The following is a 19,591-nucleotide window of genomic DNA, read 5'->3' on the forward strand; positions in this document are numbered from 1 at the left end:
ACAAAGTAGATATCAATACAATACTCAAAATCATAAAGGAGATGCTGTGGTCACATTAGTGGACTGGTAATCCAAAGGCCTTTACTAATGATGCAGTGACACTCGGTCAGATTCCTGGGGAATTTAAATTCATCAAAATAAATATGGAATTAAAAGTTCGTAATCAGTTATGTCCACAAAACCACTGGACTGTCATACAAACTCACCTGGTTCACTAATGCCCCTTCAGGAAGAAAATCTGCCACTCTTCATTGGTCTGGCCTACATGCAAATCTACTGTCACAAAGTGGTTAACTTTAACTGCCCTCCACAATGGCCCAACAAGATACTCTAATTCTTATTCAAGAAGGCAGTTCATCATCATCTTGTTAATGAAGGATAGACCACCATTTATATAGCACTTTTCGTACCATTGGACCTCTCAAAGCGCTTTATAATGAAGAACTTTTTAAATTGTAGTCAATGCTAGCCAACATGCACACCCAAGTTCCCACATGTACACCAATGCAAAAAGAGCCAGAAAATCTGTTTTTGGGGTGTTGATTAAGATATAAATATTGGCTAGGACACTGGGGATAACAACTTCTGCTATACTTCAAAATAGTGCTATGGGATTTCTTGCATCCATCCAAGCAGGCAGATAAGGCTGGTTTAACCTGCCACTCGAAAGAAGGTACCTCTGATACAATACTCTTTCCATTAGCACTGGAATGACTAGTCTTAGTTTTGTGTTCAAGCTCTGGAATGGGACTTAAACCCAGAACCTTTGTGATTCAGAAGGCAGTCTGTATAAACTGAGTCAAATGCAATTATGGATGAGCAACCGCGATGGCTACATCCTGAGAATGAATAAAAAATATCCAGATGTCTGTATAGAATTCACTATCAAGAGATTTATGTTACATTGAGTATTCTTGTCCTGAGTCAAAAACAAAAGGACAGGAGTCTATTCTAAGCTAAAACTTAGATGGCACTGAGAGGTTGGCATTAATGTGAGATAATAAATGTTCCTATGATAGAGAGATAGCTTAGGTGGACATTAAAGATAAAATTGTACTATTTTAAGAACAAAGTTCTGCAGGCCTTCTGGCCAGCACCACATAAAACAAGTCAACTGGTATTGCTAAAAAGAAACTAGATGCTGTCTAAGTTTTTGTAGTGTATTCATCTGGACAGATTCATAAGAATATCAAAGGAACAATTTATACCGTTTGAGAAGAGAGTATGGATGGATTGGTTTGCAAAGTGAAATCTGATTGATAGAGGCACTGTCATGAGGTATGAACCAGGGAATGGCTATTCCCAAGTCTGTTTGAAAAAGACAACGTATGGATGTTTGGACATGTTCTATTTGCAAATGACAGGGCCCTGTGTATAAATGTATGTTGCTTCCAGCAGAAACTGCAAGCCTGACTAGTCATCTTAAATTGGTTGTCAGTGCAATTCTCAGCATAATCAGGATTGTTTAGCAAGTGCTGTCCAATCACAAAATCTGCTGGTATTCCATTTCATGGCTATTAATAGTTGACATTAAAAGGACGGTTGCCACATTTGCCTAAGTTTCAGCGGGCTTCCTGTTAGGTGCCACGGCCTCAGCCCATCTCCGATGCCATCAACTCCGTGCCAGAAATCGGCACATAGCGGCATAAATTGTTCTAATGCTGATTTAAATCTCATTAGCAGGCCTGGAACTGAAGTCTCTGGGCCCGCTAGAGTCTCCCCTTGCTGCCAGGAGTGTTTCACTTTAGCGGGGTTATAATCGCTCCCCACTAGCAGAAAGCTGGCAGGCTGACTCTGATGGAGTGGAGTGGGGTGGGGGTGCCCCCTGGGCAGTGCCAGTGTGGCACTGCCCTGGAGTGAAGTGACAATGTCCAGGAGGCACCTTGGTACTGCCCACCAGGCATCAGGCACTGCCAAGGGAGCAAGGTTTAAGCAGGACAGAATGATTGGGGCGCGGGGGCGTCCCACTGCCAATCTGCATTTGGCAGTGATAGAGGGAGAGAGGGCAGTGATCAGTTTGCGTGGGGAGTGAAGTAGGGAAAAGGTGAACGCATTTTGTACCTGAAGGGAAAGGGTTAATGCATTTTGTACCTAGAATATGTCACAAACATAACCTTTCATCGTGACTAATCTTCTCAAGCTTATACTGGGAGTAATAGAAGTTATTTGTTCATGTATTACATGCTTTAACTCTCATTTTTATAAAGACAGACAGTTTAAATGTGGCTGTTATTTTATAGACTTTGCAAATCTTAGCTATTTGTGTTAGTTGGACATTGTTACACAGATGGTAGTTTATGATACTGGTTTTTGACAACTGCTGATGGCAGATCGCGATACCGGCTTTTAACAGGAAGAGACCTGCTGGGACAGCTGCGATCGCACAAGTAACTTCGAAGACAGGGATGCCGGTAGTGCTGCAGAAGGGATTTGAATCATGATCGGATTGAAGCCTATGTCATGACTGCAGCTGCCAGCTGGATTGTGATTTAAACAAAGAACAACCCAGCACGGGAAACAGGCCCTTCAGCCCAGCAAGCCCGCGCCGCCGCATCACCCTACACCTATTCTACCCTGCGTGTCTACGAATAGAACCCCTGACTTAGCCAGATTCAGGGGAGAATAGTGTCAATTTGGTAAAACCAATCAGCCTAAGAGCACATCTTTGGGGTTAATTTCTGATTAAATATGGGGCTGTATCATGACCAAGGAAGGAAGACCTGGAGGTCTGGCAGGAATTGGAACTTTGAATCATGACTGACACTAAGACTCATGATGTATAAATACCCACTTGTGTTTGTGTTCTGAGAAGTTTGGTAGTCCCTGCTTCTCCCAAAGCTCTTGAATGAACACCAGAGCTTTGAAATAAAAACCACTGTATTTTGACTCACTAATAGTCTTCGAGGTACTATTTTAGCTACAACAGGGGCAAATTCGACAGCATTTTTTTGGGGTGAATCAACTTGAGCCTCCACGGGCATTTAATATGATCATTGCTGACTTTTAACCTTAACTCTACTTTCCCACCTTCTGCCTTTATTCCTCAAGATCAAAAATCAATCTATCTGAACTTTGAACTTCCAATGATGGAACAGCCACAACAGTACAGTGATTTTCAAAGATTTACAAACCGCTGAATGATTGAATTTCTCTTTCTCTCCCCACTCTGGTCATAAATCATGGACCCCTTACTTCAAAAGTAATTCATCACATGGAGTACTTTGAGATTTCAATGTGATAAGACATCATCAATGAGTGTATTTCAGCAACTTAGACAAACTGTTACCTATTTACAGCACTGCTTCCATTACTGGCTGTGACTTTGGGTGTTACATTAGCAGCTTTGTTAGTAACTTTAATGGCACTCTGAGATTTCTCCTTCAATTTATCTGTTAAAAGAACAGAACACAAATATTTTAGTTCATTACATTCAAGACATTTTTTGCAATTTTTTTCTAAGAACACTGAAGATTTTTCAGAAAAGATGAAAATCAAGCAGATTTACTACACATCAACATCTAATTAATCATGACCAAGTCAATGGGCCCTATTTTACCATCTTGATTCTAAGTGCTGGGCGGACTTGAAACTGGGAGTGTTTCAGATCTGACTTTTAGACCTGACCTCAGGCACCCCCATATGCACTCTTCTTGCAAAAATATCAGAGATTCCACATTGCGCTGCACAAGTCTGTGGGTGTGGCTTAACGTGCTTCAAACCCGATCGGCACCTCCAAATGCACATGTGCAGAATAAAGATAGAATAACGCTCTGCTGCCTCATCCCTCCCAGGCCAAATAATGCCTCCCTCTGGCTCCCACAGTCATCGCACCACTCCTACAACATCATTGACCTCCTTACACCCCACAACCCCATCACCCAGACTGTTTGCAGGCCCCTCCTCCTTCCCTCCATTGATCTCAGGCAGGGTGGCAGCTGACCCTCTCCCGCCCACTGATCTCCTCCTGTGGATCAGCCTCCATGTCCTCCTCCTCCAATATGTCACCTCTCTGTACAGGCAGATTGTGGAGCATTTGAGGAGCAGCCTGGGCTCCTCCGAGCTCCTGACAATGAAGGTGTGCACATTACCTGGGTGTCTTGTGCAGACATGCATAATGTTCATTTTATGGTTACATATCAGTTGAACATTCAGGGAGTGAAACCCCTTTCTGCTGATGAATCTTCGCAGATTCTGTAATGGGACCTTGAGGGTGACGAGTATGCATGGCCCCCTGTACGTTAGGCATTCCCGCAATGGTTGCGAAGACTGCAGCCCAGGCTTCCCCATGCATTTGGTCCAGGTTAAATTCTGACAGCCAAGATATACAGACCTACTTAACCCAGGCGTACACAGCTGATTGGGAGATGCCACATACATCTCCACTAGGGGTCTGGAAGAAGCCAGTTGCATAGAAGTTCAGAGCAGCCATCAATTTGATAGCCACTGAGAGTGGGTGCTTTCTCTCTCCCCAACAGATGTTGCAGTGTCTTCTTTCAGAGTCGGAAACATCGGTAGCACACGGTGTCCAACATCTGTTCAAATGACACTCATGCACGGAACTATGGGTTCTCTTGTACTTCCTCCTTGCCACATCACACACACACACAGACCCTCCGGGTGAATGGCAGCCACCTCCTGTCTCTGGTGGTCGTCTCCCTCTACTCCTGCAAGTGGCAAGGCCGGGGCCTCCTGCCTGCAATTCTTTAACATCATGGCTGCAATTCCTCCTCTAACCTCCCCTCCTCAGCTCCAGCAGCAACCAAAAGAACAGCAAGATCGATCGGTTGTCTGGCAAAAGTCATCTCGTCACTCACCGGGGGGGGGGGGGGGGGGGGGGGGGGGGGGGGGGGGGGGGGGGGGGGTGGTGGTGGTGGTGGTGGTGGTGGCAAGGAAGGCATGAGAGGTTAAGGAACACTGCTTTCCCCAGCACATTAACCATTACTGCCCATACCCCACAATTCCCACATGAGCCACATGCTCCCCACAATCACAGCCCTCTCCCAATTCCCCCAGCCACATGCTCCCTAAAATCACAGCTTGAAAAGTTGAGAGGCTGCAGCAGTGCAATTTGCAAGGGCTTTGTGCACATCCTTCAGCTGGAAGTGTGCTGACTGCATTAGGACCCAGCAGCACTACAAGGCCCAAGGTCAGTGCTGAAACCTGGGTCAGCACTTAAAGTAGGACATCAAAAACCCTACTGAGCAACAGCCCCTTACCCCCCGGCACACTCGCAGAGCAGTCACTGACCCAAGAAAGAAATGGCTGCAACGAAACGACACCCATGAGCAGCAGAGAGCCGTCATACGCTACGCACTTACCTCCTCACTAACCCTCACTGATGGAGCGCCCGAATCAGGCTTTGAGAGAGCATTTCTGTTTCGCGCCAATTCAGGCGTGGCGAATGCGGTGGCAAAGGGGAAAGTGCTGGTAAAGTTGGGCGTACAGTCCATTAATTCAATTTAAATACAACCAAATCAATATCTGCCACACCCATTTCAGGCACAGTGCTGATAGCATCCATTTTCGGGCCTTGGTAAAGGGGGAACAGGTGCAGGGGCAGGCACACATCACACTACTCGTCTCATGCCCAACTTGACCAAGCCTTCATGCCCGAAAACAGGCACAACTTGATGGTAAAGTTGATCCCAATATTGTGATTACGTGAAGAAAAACTCTTGTGTATCTACATTGGCCTGAAAACGACTAACTGATGGAATTTCCTTGGAATCCTATAAATCAAAGGCCACTTCCGCTCTCTAATTAGAGAAATAATCTGGACTTGGACAAAAAGAAGTGAATACAAAAGATTGCTAAAGATAGTCTGGGCTTTGAATTTTAACCAAATTCCTGAAATAAATATCCTATCAAAAATAGCTCCCCCTCCAGCTTGCAATACTTATAACTTCGCTTCAGAGTTTAAATGTTATTGTAAATCATCTTTCTGATGATTCAATTACCTATTAAAATACATGTTTTTCATACAAATGAGTAAGCAGCAATTTGCTGCAACACTTTAATGGTAGAGCAAGACGGTGAATGCAAGATTAATAATAGAATGACAAGTGAGAGAATATAGGCTGCATTTCCTCTGTGGGCATCTGAACCCCTCTGAAAGGTTCAAATTAGGTTTAGAAACCTGGTTTGTGTGGGGAACAATGTTATTACCGCTGGAGCAACGAATTAATGACCAGAGGTAGATTTACTGTCCAATTAAGGAGAGTCAGTAAACTTTCAAAGCTGGATCACCGATCAAGGGTCTTTCAACTTGAAAGTAACAGCAAGATGTCATGGCTTCAAAATAGAGGTACCTTGTCTCCAACTTATTTTTTTTAAATGGCATCAGCAGCAGTATTACAGCTGTGGAGATAGGGGCCAGAATTCTTCCAGAAGGTGCCTTACAGCTACAGTGGCATCCAAGCAGGCAGCATCCAACTGAGCCTAGCTTCAGAGCTCTCAGGTGGCATTTCACAAGGGCATCCTGATCTCAAGGTGCACCAGGACGATCCCCCACCTCTACCTCATTGATCACTAGCATCCGGGCCCAAAAGATGGGTCCCCCTGTCCAACCTCCAACATACCCCTCCATCAAGACTGCCTTCACAATTCACCCCTGCCACTGCTGGACAGTCCAGTGGCCACTGAGTGCCCATGCTTCTGATTATCTCAGGGCTTCAATGGCCTCTGAGCCCCCCCCCCCCGCCACCCCCCAGTGTGGCCACTGCGCCAGATCCTTGCTTGTGGTGACCAGTCGCAAATCTATTATTGCACTGAGCCTGAAGTCTGGTGAATTGTGTACTGGGATTCGAATGGGCAATGCATATTTAAATGTTACTTTAAATATGCTAATTGGTCTCATGCCTTTCTTGGGCATGTCATTAAAGAGAGGCCGGAAGAATTGCAAGTTGTTTGACACCAAGTGCAAAGCTGATTTTCAGCCCACGCGTTATTCTCTGGGATCAGCGCATTCTGCTAAAGGTGCAGCAAAGTTGAGGAATTGTCCCTATGGTACCCAAATTGCTGAGATCAATAATGCAAAACAGATGAAGAATTCAACATGGAGTTTCTGGTCTTCCTCACCCCATATATACATTCTTCATCTGCTGAATTCCTAATCAACAAATATAAAGGAGCCCTGAGAAAAGGTGATTTGCTATGTTGAGCTTTGACTGGTACAAACAGTCAAGCAATTGTTAATACCTGTCTCCTCATTTGTGCCTTCTTCCGCTTTAGCTGCATTAATGGTTGCTGCAGCAGGTGTGACTGAGCCTGGTCCATTCTGAACTGTTGCAGGTGTTGCACTCCTTGCTGGGGGATCCTTATGGTGGAATTCGTTTTCAGGAACCATGTATGGTTTCCTACTTTTCAACTGGCCAGAATAGCTGCAAGTCGCACAGAGTGTTAAACAAGCAGAGAAAAAAATTGTGGAAGACAGCTATCAAACAGTTACAAAGTAACTAATGACTACTCATTTTGTTTTCCCTAAAAATATACATAATTTGAGACTTGACGACTTTATTCCACAACGTGGAGTCTCTCACAGCACTTCAATGAATTATACTTGAAACCCAGCCATAGTTATTTTTCAATGAAAATGGAACAGCTTTCAACTTTTCCAGAATTCCCAGAGGCTCTGTGATGTAGCTGCCGCATAGCTGTCTGCACTCACAGTTACATCAAAATTTTGCAGTCATATGTGCAAAAACTCATGTTATTAACAAAGAGACCTAAACATTCTGTGCTGTTTGTATTCCTGCGTCTGAAATTCCAAAACGTGTAATTCGCTGTTTATGTTCTCAACTTGTTTAAAGTGCATTAAGCTTATCAGATAACTGAATAAAGGCTAGGTGAAAATTCAAATCTCTCAAATTGGAATAGCTCAGAACAGGTCACTGTGCACACAAAAAATATAACCAATTAGGCTGCTGGAAAACAAATTGCAGTGACCTTATTATAACTGCCTAATTGTTACATTCAGCTAAGAAATAAAACTAAGAAATGTGGGATTGCTCAAGGAAAATTAACACAAAAATCAAAACTATATAGGCTATTTGACTGAAGATCAATGAATTTTAAAACTATCCAGACATTTGAAGCATACTGAAAATGTTACAACCTTTTGACAGAGTACGATTATGTGGACCCATTCACAGTGCCATATTTCTCCATTATATGGAATAACAGAGCCACGTAATGATAAACATATCTTATTTAGAATTTTTCTGCCTCAGACTGTCTTCCCCATTTCCTCTCCTGAAGTTGCTAATGTACCAGGATGCGGATCTAACAATTCCAGCAGACCTCCAGTAACTCACTTAACTGATCATTCTTTATATCTAAGTTTAGGCAATAGCAGCAGACTATACAATCATGAATCCCATCACACTTAGTGCACCAAGCCTCGCTGAATTTTCTCCTTACACCCTAACTGTGGCAGTGCCGAGATTTGCTAATTCAACATTAACCTGCAACAAATATGGGTCCATCTGGTTTGCATGCCTTCATGCCAACCAGTTCTGTTACCCACAACACCAGTGAGCATTCCAGACAAATCATTAACTGGAATTGTGGAAGCTGCTCATTCAGCACTGCATTGATTCGATCAACAATCCTTGCTGTCGTGGTGCTTTGCATTCAGGAAGTAGATACATTCTTCTAGATTATATCACTGCCTACACTTAAACATTTATTTACTGCTTGGGAAATGTTTTGGAGCATCTAAAGTTATAAAAGGCACAGCATACATATAATCCTTAAATGTTATATTTTCAGTTTTCTCTGGGTCACAGTTACTATTTGCAATTGCAGTTACAGTTAGTCTTAACCTTGAAACTCTTGCTTCACAATGTAAAATTTCAAAAGCTTAACTCTCATAAGAACCGAAAACAAATGCATTAAAACGTAACAGTAGCCTCTCAGTAATCCAGTAAGTCCATTTTTTAAACCACTTACAAACTAAAGGGCAAGATGCATCATACATGATGTTACAAATGTTAAAAAGATTAAAAGATAAAGTTGGGAAAAAGCAATGACTATTGCAGTCCTTTTTAATTTGGATTGCAGAAGATGATCTCCACGCACATGAATGTCTATCTTTACATTAATAATCCAGCTCTCCCAGCTCAAGAATTATTCAACGATGAGAAATGGGCTGCAGATTCAATCTCTGGTACATGGCAAGTTAAGAGATTTCAAAGATTTTTTCCAAAAATGGGGCTTGCTTCACCTTGAAGGCGAAGGGAAAACTTACAAAAATGCATCACTACCCTGCACCCCACCAACTGCAGTAATTTTACTTGGCCCTCCATTTTAAGCAGTCATTCCATATATAAACATTTGATTTCAAATTCATATTGCCTGTTCTGTTGTCTTAGTAATTCAACAACTATAAATATGAGTATATTTGTTTGCTCAGTGACCTTCAATCTTCATGTAAATTCTTTCAAAATATCTTTTCAAAGAGGTAAAATTACATTTACCTACTTTTTATTGCCTTAAGAAAAAATTCAAACAATTAATGCTGCACGCACATTAAGTGAGAGCACTTGTTTTCTTCAAAAGCTGTGGACACTAGGGTCTTCACTTAAATTACAGCTTCAATAGACTGAATAAAGACAAGGCCCTAAAATTGCTGTGACAGCCCACAAAGTGGCATCCACTGTTGCCTAGACTCATCTGTGCCCGTTTAATGTTGGGGTATTTTGAGATGCAAGTTACTGGAAGATGCACTCCAGCCCCTACAGGGCATGGAAAGTGACTGGATACTATTTTCAGCAAGAAGATTATACTGTTAATTTCAGAATTTTTCAAGGATAGACAAGTGATTGTAAATTAGAATGCATGAATATAAAGTTAAATCATTTCTAGGTAAGAGAGAACAACAAATATATAACTTATCAAATTTCACACTAAAAAACGATAGCCAAAAGTAATGAGTCTTCACATTTGGGATAGTTCATTCTTAGTGATATGGAGGTTCATTAACAGTTATAAAATGGTGCTGGGACCTCAGCTATTCATAATGTATATTCATGATTTAGACATACATTATGAATAGCTGAGGTCCCAGCACCATTTTATAACTGTTAATGAACCTCCATATCACTAAGAATGAACTATCCCAAATGTGAAGACTCATTACTTTTGGCTACTCAACTTGTCCAAATGACACTGAAGCATCTCTGCATCCTCTTCACGCTGCCACCCAGATTTCATCTGCAAATGTGGAAATATTACAATTAGTTCCCTTGTCTAAATCATGAAGGGAACTAAATGTAATATTTCCACATTTGCAGATGAAAGCTGGGTGGCAGCGTGAAGAGGATGCAGAGATGCTTCAGTGTCATTTGGACAAGTTGAGTAGGTAGTCAAATGAATGACAGATGCAGTATAATGTGGATAAACGCGAGTTTATCCACTTTTGCAGCAAAAGCCGAAAGGCAAATTATTATCTGAATGGCTATTGACAGAGAGGAGGATGTGCGACAAGACCTTGGAGTCCTTGTAAGCCAATGACTGAATTTAAGCGTGCAAGTGCAGCAGGCGGTGAAGTCGGCAAATGGTACACTGTCCTTCACTCCAAGAGTTTGAGTACAGGACCAGAGATGTCTTGCTGTAATTATATAGGGTCTTGGTGAAATCACATGTGGAATATTGTGTGCAGTTTTGGTCTCCTTATCTGAGGAAGAATGTTCTTGCTACAGAGGAAGTGCAATGAAGGTTTACCAAGATTAAGTCAGTTAGGAGATATTTGCTAGTGCTCAAAAGAATGTGGCGTGGTGGGGAGGTGTCATGTAGATGCAGGAAGGAATTTCCTAATTTGGGGAGGAAGGGGCAGGATGTGGAGCAGAAGCAGGGATTACAGTCTGAGGTTCTGGGGTAGACCACGTAGGACTGAGATGAACAGAAATTTCTTCGCTCAGCAAGTGAGCCCGTGGAATTCTCTACCACAGAAACAGTTAAGGTCAAAACATTGTATGTTTTCAAAAAGGAGTTAGATACTGCTCTTGGGTCTCAAGGGGTCAAAGTATATTGGGGGTGAGAGGGGGAGCGGGAACAGATTACTGAGTTAGATGGCCAGCCATGATCATAGTGAATGATGGGGCAGGCTCAAAGGGTCAAATGGCCCATTCCTGCTTCTATTTTCCATGTTTCTAAGACCCAGACAGTAAGAGGCTCCTTGCATAAAACAACAGAGAAAGGGCGCGTTTTTGACAGTAACTTAGTAATTCCAGCATTTAATTGCACATTTGTCCTTACCTAAAGTTGCTGTGGCATTTACACATAACAATGAGTGCCATTAGTTTAGTTATTATTTTTAAAATTTGGGGGCCATTATAATCACTGCTGGTAAATCTAGTCACTAAAAACACAAAATAGATATATTTCCTTAAACTACTTTGCATTAAATCACATTCATTTGATTTCACTTTGTTACCCCATAGCCAGAGCATATAGATCAGGTCTTTTCTCCTTTTCTTCTTGGCAAATTTTATGAACTCTTCGCTCCAGTGCTTGACCTAGATTCAGTACTTTAGGATACCAAGGGAGCACTTTAGTCAACACGATCAATATGTTCCGGATATGTACATACTCGCCAGTTTCAAGGCAGTGCACAGATGCCTGAAAGAAAATGCAATAATTAAGTCAGAAACTTCTGCAAATGGTTTAGATTATATGCAATATTTTAATGTATTTACATATACAGCAAGGTCAATCTTTGGCCACATGCAATACACAAACTTCAATCCCTGCCAAAAGGGTCAGTTTATTACAATATATAATTTGAATTGCATCAGGTTAATAAACTTAAGGGAGTAAGCACAGGAAGGTAGTTTTAACTTTTAGGAATCTTGCAACTGACAACCAATTCCATTACTGGTTTACCAGTGTGGTGCTTGGTGAATGGCTCCCAGTCTAAATTCCCAGTTAACATTAAGTTTGCCTATTTCAGTTCAAGTGGAAATCGGGGTATTGCAAACATGCATACCACATCAAGGCTAAGAAAGAAAATGGGGAGTTAAAGCTCTAGATCACAAACCAAACTTCTGGATATGCAACAATGGCTGTGGTGCCTCAGTCAGCTGGGAAACATGCAAAGATTATAAACCAAATGCAAGTCTTGTCTTCCGTATATCAATTACATATTACCTGATATAATTAAAAGATGTGAAAAACACAATCTCAATTTATTCATCTCTAATTATCATGCTTTGTAGGAATAATAAAACAGGCACAAAATGAAGTTATGGCTTAGCTGAACTGATGAACGTCTAAATTTTCATTCAACAATTTTTTGTTCACATTCAATATAATTTTGAACACTAAAATTTTTCAGCATAATTCTGGAACAAAACACGGTTGTCAATCATGCAAAGACAAGATTAATATTTACAGATGCAAAGTAATGGTCCAGACCCTTAGAAGGAAACAATCCACAGCCCCACATCTTATACCTATTTTGCTAGAAATCCTGCCATTAACACGTTCAAAGAAAAAAATATTTGATTTGTATGCATTGATAAGCATTTACAACACATTGCTTAATAGCCTGCATTCATAGATACAAGTTTAAAAGCTCAAATTAATATGTACGCATTCTACCTGTGGTGTGAGACACCTGATACTGTCTTGCAAGCCACAGTGGTGTTGAAATGCATAAGCCCAACCAAAGCATAAACTTAATTGCTATACGGCAATTAAGCACACTGGAGGTGTTGAAAGAGGAAAACCTTTTAACAAATCAGGTACAAATCACTGCAGCAAAGTCCCTTCTTAACAAATAACTAATTCCTAAAACATAGATGAGTAAAGTTCACCGGTCTTCTTCATCTCATATCTGTAAAATACCAAATATGCCCCCTTCCCAGAATAACATCATTTTCTTGCTAAGTGAGTTGACAATCCTGATCAGAACCAATTTTACCAGGAATTCATTCAGGCTGCTGAATAATAGCGATGCAAGGACAAGCATCCCAACATCTGAATTAAATTTGACCTTCACAGTCCTCTTATTCCTGCAGAATGTTTAAAATTATTTAAGGTCTATTGCATTTAAGGTCACCTCTATTGCATTAAGGAACATTCCCAGATGTCATGGTCAGTGGCGAAGTGCGAGCCTCAACACAAACAGAAAACTGCCTACTAAGATCGGGCGAGCTCTGTAGCATCAATTTCATTTTTCTAGACATTAATTTTGTTCTACTGCCATCTATAGGGATTCTCTGGCATTCAGCAATGATGATGCCATCAGGCAAGCTAAGCAGTCAATCACATTGAGAAATTCAATTAGCAAAATAACAAGTTGGCTTGGCCATTCGCTTTTGATAATTTTACAGAAAGTAAAATCAAAATTGGGACAAACATATGGGATCATGATGGAAGTTAATAAATATCAAACTATTCCAATGGAAAATCTATTGAAGTTTACCACTCTGGAAGTCTGATGTTCCATAAACATACAATTCCTTTTTTAGGGCCAAAAGGATTATGATTTAGCACACCACTGAAAACAGTTACATCGCATTCAACAAGGTGTAATTTTTCCAAGGATTTTTACAATCAGAATAACAACGTAAAAAGTGGAAGAGTCTGTCAATTTAGTGATTTTTAATCAAATTCCATTTGCCAGGATTTCAACAACATATACCGAAGGGGATCACTAACAGCAACTTCTGGGTTCCAGTGTTTAACTACATAGGTAGGGATAGCAGAAATTGCTGTCAGTTTCAAAGATTAATGACAGCAAGTGCTGAAGTTTCACCATCATCACAATTGCAAGATCTGGGTCATTAACTTGAATTCATAATAACTCATTAAAACAAAAATATGATCAACTCCCCAGAACTGGCTTCAGATTTTAAAATATTAAAACATTAACAAAAGGTTAAATGAATGGCCCAACTTGTAGACTTGCACATTAAATTGACAGAAAGATAAACTATACATTTTATCATATACCAAAGCATACCTTGAATAAAAAACAGATCAACCTTTGCACATCTCTCCCAGCCTACACCCAGGCCAGGCAATGCCAGCAGTGGCAAAGAAATTTTATCAGTTCTAACACAACATTGAAAAAGAGGCAAAAAACTTACTTTGGTCAATTTGTAATGCCATTTATGTACAACATGTCTGAAATTTTCATAGTCTAACTGGTCAGCCTTGTTTCCGCCATCAAATCCACTTGCTCGTAAAATTGTGAGAAACCCTGGGTAATTGCCACATTCCTAAGTTAAAAATGGAAAGAGCTCAAAAAGCAGGAAAAACTCCTCATTCATTAAGTGTTAAAATAATACAACACAAATAATAGAAGAAATAAAATGTGTCAAAGACATTATTAGAAGATTACCTTATCATATATAGTCCTGTCACTGTGCCACCTGGTTACTGTCTCCAACATGCTGCAGAGAAATCTACCATAGCGACTGGCCTCATTTTCTGTGCAGCTCGCAACAGTGTAAATGATGTCAGAAAAGACCTAAACACAAAAACTTGTACATTAAAATTAACAATACTTAAAAAAAAAAGTTTTATTTTAAAAAACAAAGCAGCTTCTTTTTACCCGATCATAACACAGAAGCGTAGAAAAGTTAGGTGTCTTCAGCTGATGAACTAATTCCACAAACTTAGCACAGTAAACTGCATCTATGGCTGAGAAGATGCACCTTGGGAAGATGCACAGTTGGAGGAATTTTGTAATGGTCTCATTTTTGGTGGATTCTAGGAGAAAGGAGAACACAATATAATTAAATAGGTGCAATTAACCAAAACAATGACACTTACGCTGAGAGAAATATACATTTTTAACCAACATTTTAATGCTTTATCCTTTAATGGTGAAATCTCTCTGAATGGTGCCATATGTAGCAGCACCAGCAAGTCAAGTTGAATTCCCAGTGTAAGCCAAGTTATGCCAGAAGTGGCTTGAAAATCTTGAAACAAGAAAAGGGGTAGGAAAATCAGCTACCATTTCTGCATTGATTCCTACTCAAGAGCAAGTGCATGCAAGAATGGGCTTGAGTACGTGAAAGCGGGCATGTGCATGCACAACAGCAGGTCTGGCACTGAGTTGACATAGGGAGCCATTCAAGGCCATGAGGAGTAGGGGGTTGAGGGGTGAGGGCAACACGGTGAACAGAGTTTATCGGCTGTAAAACAACCAGAACCGGAACATTACATTTCACTCTTGCTTCCTTTTCTATGAACATTACGCTTTGTCTGTATAGTGCACAAGAAACAATGCTTTTCACTGTATGCTAATACATGTGACAATAATAAATCAAATCAAAAAACCAGAACCAAGTCCAAGAGAACAGAGCTGGCTGTTCAATCGGAATGCCTTGGCACTTGCACATTTCTATGGCCACCTCTGCACTGCTTATGAGGTCAGCAGGCCCAACTCAATCCCATTCCTGCAACCCTCAAGTGAAAATGATGCATACAAAGGCACTTTTCAATGAAATGGGTCCAGCAAGTGAGAAAATGTCTTGAGTCCAGTTGCTTGCTGCAGTATTGAAAATCCAACCTAAACTCCCCAGATGAGAGGCATGAAGAAAAAGGAATTGTGCAAAGAAATACATTCTTACAGGAACAAGTAACAACTGGTTTATAGCTGAAAAACTATTTGATGATAAAACTAAAATCCGAGCAAAACATACAATGGAAACACTAATTACATTTTTGTTATGTTAATCAAATGTCAACCACAGTTTATTTCATAAATTGCCTTTAATGTAATAAAGCATCCCAAGTGCTTCATAGCGGCATTACGAAACAAAACTTTTCAATGAACCGTATACGGAGAAATTGGGGCAGATGGCCAAATTCTTGATCAAAGAAATAAGTTTTAAGAAGTGCCTGAACAAGAAAGGAACCAATTGAAAGTAACTCCATCCAGCTAGATGACAATGGAGAGTTGGAGGAGAATGGTGTGATCAACCATGTGTGTGTGATCAAGGGTGTCCAAGTCTGCAAACTGATTGGGGATGAGAAGGGGATTGTTTACCTTTGTCACAGTCATTTAGATGTTATCAGTTTTTTTTAATGAAACCCTTATGGCACAGCATTGTTACCTCTATAATCTTGACTCTACAAGTACACTCTTGACTGACTTCCCATGTTCTACCCGCAGCGACAGTGCAATCATTCAAAACTCTGCCAGCCATGTCTGGATTTGCACCAAATCTCATATTTGCTGATTTAAAGTTCAAGTTTGTTTATTGGTGTCACAAGTAGGCTTACATTAGCATCACAACGATGTTACTATAAAAATCCCCTCACCACACTCCGGTGCCTGTTCGGGTACAGAAAGGGATAATTTAGCATGGTCAATGCAACTAACCAGCGCACTCTTTGGACTGAGAGTGAAAACCAGAGCACTCAGAGAAAACTCACACAGAAACGTGAAGAACGTGCAGACTCTGCACAAACAATGGCCTAAGCAAGGAATTGAACCCAGGTCCTTGGCACTGTGAGTCAGCAGAGCTAACCACTGTACCATCATGCTGTCTACATTGCCTCCTGCTTAAACAACATTGCAAATATGATGGAACCATCCGTAGCAACACATACAGATCAAATGATTTTGGAGAAGTATATTAAATAGAAATGCAGTACTGCATGCAGTATGTTGATCAGATCTGTGAGCCAAGGGTTGGAAGAGAAATAAATAAAGGCTTCCTCTTCTTAATCACATTTAAGAAGCCAATATGATCTGAGATTTTGGAATCTGAGCAGACACGTGTCTGCCAATTGTACTCGCCGACCACATGCACAGAGATCATAAAAATTACAGATACAAGAGACATAAATGGTTGCATTGCTGCAGTGTACCCTCTGTATTGGAGATTAAGGCTCATGGTCAGCTTAAAGTAGATTTTGTTTTACACAACATGTTGTAATTAATTGGCAGCTAATGCAAATAGTAGACATTAAGAGAAGGAAACGACACTTTCCCACAATAGTCGCATGCTTTACGTATGGGCTCACAAATGGAAATTAAGCCCTGAAGGACCAAAAGGTGATTGTTGCATGCCAAACTATATTGCAATTTCTCTGGAAAAGAGATGTGGAAAAATGGATGCAAAAACAGAACAAAATTAAAGGAAAGTGGCAGTTACAGTCCGCATACCCAGGTCATAACGCAATGATGGGAGGTGGCCTTGATATCCACAATATTGAGATTGGGAGCTCCAGCTGAGAATCATAAGCATGATACTACACCAAATTTTTAAAAAGGTATAGAGCGCTGACTGTTTAGATGCATAATACCAACTATTAAGGTGCCTATTTATGCTTTAATAATTCTTGATTTCTCAAAAATGCTCAGTTAATTAGCTGCTACTCACTTGCAAGTAGCCAGTTGTCCTTTTCCAGCTTTAATCTCTGTAGAACCCTGTGGGCATGCTCTAACTGCTTCTTTTCTTCTTCCTGGAGTTTATCTTGTAAAGCTGTGCAGCGCTCCTTTTCCTTCTTTTTCTTATTTAGCGGCTTAAAAAATTAGAAAACTGTTAATGCAGCCTTGCAGCAGATAGATAAAAGCTGAAACTGAACACTTAAAACATTTCTTCAAATCCAACATTAGAGTTTCAGAATGTGATTTTTTTTTTGCATTCACTTGAACACATGCAACATCAGACTTTACGAATTTGCTTTCATTAAAACTGTGATCCTAACAAGTTAAATTGGTTCAGTGATTTGGTCTTCAAGCCTATAAGCACATCTGTAATCACAATAATCAATTGTAATTGGCACTCTCAATATTTAATATTTAGTACTTGATACAAATGCTACAACATAAATTACTGACATTTGACATGAACCATTTTTAAGGCAGCTAACACTGAAAACAAATGCAACAAATCCAATTGAAACCACAAGTTTAATTTCTGTTTTCTTACCATTTCCTGATTGTCATCAATTGCTTTCATTTGGACCTTCAATTTGTTCACTTCTCGATCATAACTTGTGCTGGGGACAGCAAGGTCATACATAGAGAGAGACCAAAATGTGGCATAGAACTGGGGGCTGATGTCATCCCATACTTTTGGAGGATGAAGTGAAACTACAGCATCATGGACAGGTGCCATCACTAATTCACATGCATTGATGTATTTGTGAACTTTTTGTTGCTGTTTGTTCCCCTTTTCAGCTTTCTTCAGTTCATCGTATTTGGACTAGAAAGAAACAAACGAATATTTACATTTTGTCAACACTTCAGCACTAAGATATAATAATTTTGCTACAGAAAGAAACAAATTAGTCCACTGAACTTGTCCCCTGCAAGAGCTATTTACTTACATTCCATACTTCTGCTTTCTTATTTATTTAATGGTCCAGATCTTAAAGTCCCAGGAGCAGCCTGTGTGGAGGATGCTGTAATTAAAAATGTCTGCTCAGCCACATTGGGATTTTTGATTTGATGATGGCAAAGAAACCCTAGTTGTCATTGAGCTGAACACAGACCCTGAGGACTGCTTTCTCAACTTGTCATGTCAAAAGGAGGCATGATTTCACCAGCACGACAGTAGGTGACTGTTGGACCCATGATGCAGGCGGATATTAAGTTCCCACTGCAGCCTATTACCAAGGTAGGATCATGCTTCTTCACACAGTCAGCAGTGACTATCTCAACCTCACCACCGGCCGCAAGATCTGGACCAACAAATTCATAATTACAGACAGCAAACACAAGCTTGGTTCTTAGTATCAAAACCTTGAAACTTACCTGATGATGGAGCAATGCTCCAAAATAAACTTGATTCCAAATAAACCTGTTGGAGTTTAATCTCAGGTTGTGAGACTTCTTACTGCACACAAGATAGGTCATTCAAACCAATGGAGTCCATGATGGCATTTAGCATCCACACAAGAAGCCACACCAACTGACATTTACCAATTTTGTTTCCATGTTTTCTCATCTGATGATTTCCATTGCCTCTTAATTCCCTGTGTAATAAATTCTAAATCTCTTGCATTTAATTATTCCTTTATGGAAGTGGCTATAGAACTGTCAAACAACATGATGTTCTGACTGTGCGAAACAGGAAGAAATGAGGGCATCTCTGCACACGCAAGCCCTTGCCCCCACCTGGTCTCCCTCCTCTAGTTTCTCTTTGGCCTCTCCCTCCTTGACTTCTTTTTCATCAGAGGAGACGTTCACTCCTCTTGGTCACCATCATCAAAGACGCTGCTGTGTCAAATTACAGAAGGCACAGCGTACTGCCATGATGCAGGAAACACAATAGGGATGTTGTGGAGGGTCACACTTGACCAGTCAAGACAACAGTGTATTTTAAGCGACACCACTCAATCAGTGCCAGGTGGCACTGAGACCTTTGGTGTAGTGGCCCTCTGCTTCAGTCTCAGACCTCCAAACTGCAGTCATAAGCCATGATCTCAGTGGGTATCCCTTGTCCCCAGTGAGCATCCCTTGTCCCCAGTGAGCCATCCCTGCAGCTTTGGGTGACCTTAGAATATTGCAGAGATTTGAAATTGCCCATGGATGAAGCTATCATGCACACTTCCTGGAAAACACGCATTATCCTCATCTGGCGATCACAGACCATCTGGACATGAGGAAAGTGAAACCCCT

At 40.8% G+C, this 19,591-nt stretch overlaps 1 protein-coding gene across 3 annotated transcripts in view; it reads right to left on the minus strand.

Annotated features, from left to right (window-relative positions):
* Positions 1 to 19,591, minus strand: part of thoc2 (THO complex 2) — a 133,255-nt gene that overhangs the window by 34,130 nt on the left and 79,534 nt on the right. For all 3 annotated transcript variants that reach the window (XR_013886515.1, XR_013886516.1, XM_080187410.1), the window contains exons 23-30: positions 17,898 to 18,173; positions 17,346 to 17,487; positions 14,561 to 14,718; positions 14,348 to 14,476; positions 14,094 to 14,225; positions 11,435 to 11,619; positions 7,198 to 7,379; positions 3,287 to 3,389 (exon numbers count right to left, since the gene is read on the minus strand). Coding sequence is in view for 1 of the 3 variants with exons in the window: in XM_080187410.1 (XP_080043536.1) it covers positions 3,287 to 3,389; positions 7,198 to 7,379; positions 11,435 to 11,619; positions 14,094 to 14,225; positions 14,348 to 14,476; positions 14,561 to 14,718; positions 17,346 to 17,487; positions 17,898 to 18,173 (1,307 nt within the window). In the remaining 2 variants the exon portion in view is untranslated. The remainder of the gene's footprint in view (positions 1 to 3,286; positions 3,390 to 7,197; positions 7,380 to 11,434; positions 11,620 to 14,093; positions 14,226 to 14,347; positions 14,477 to 14,560; positions 14,719 to 17,345; positions 17,488 to 17,897; positions 18,174 to 19,591) is intronic.

This window comes from Carcharhinus amblyrhynchos, chromosome 4, assembly GCF_965287045.1.
Source record: "Carcharhinus amblyrhynchos chromosome 4, sCarAmb.v2.hapA, whole genome shotgun sequence".
In the NCBI taxonomy this organism is placed as follows: Eukaryota; Metazoa; Chordata; class Chondrichthyes; order Carcharhiniformes; family Carcharhinidae; genus Carcharhinus; species Carcharhinus amblyrhynchos.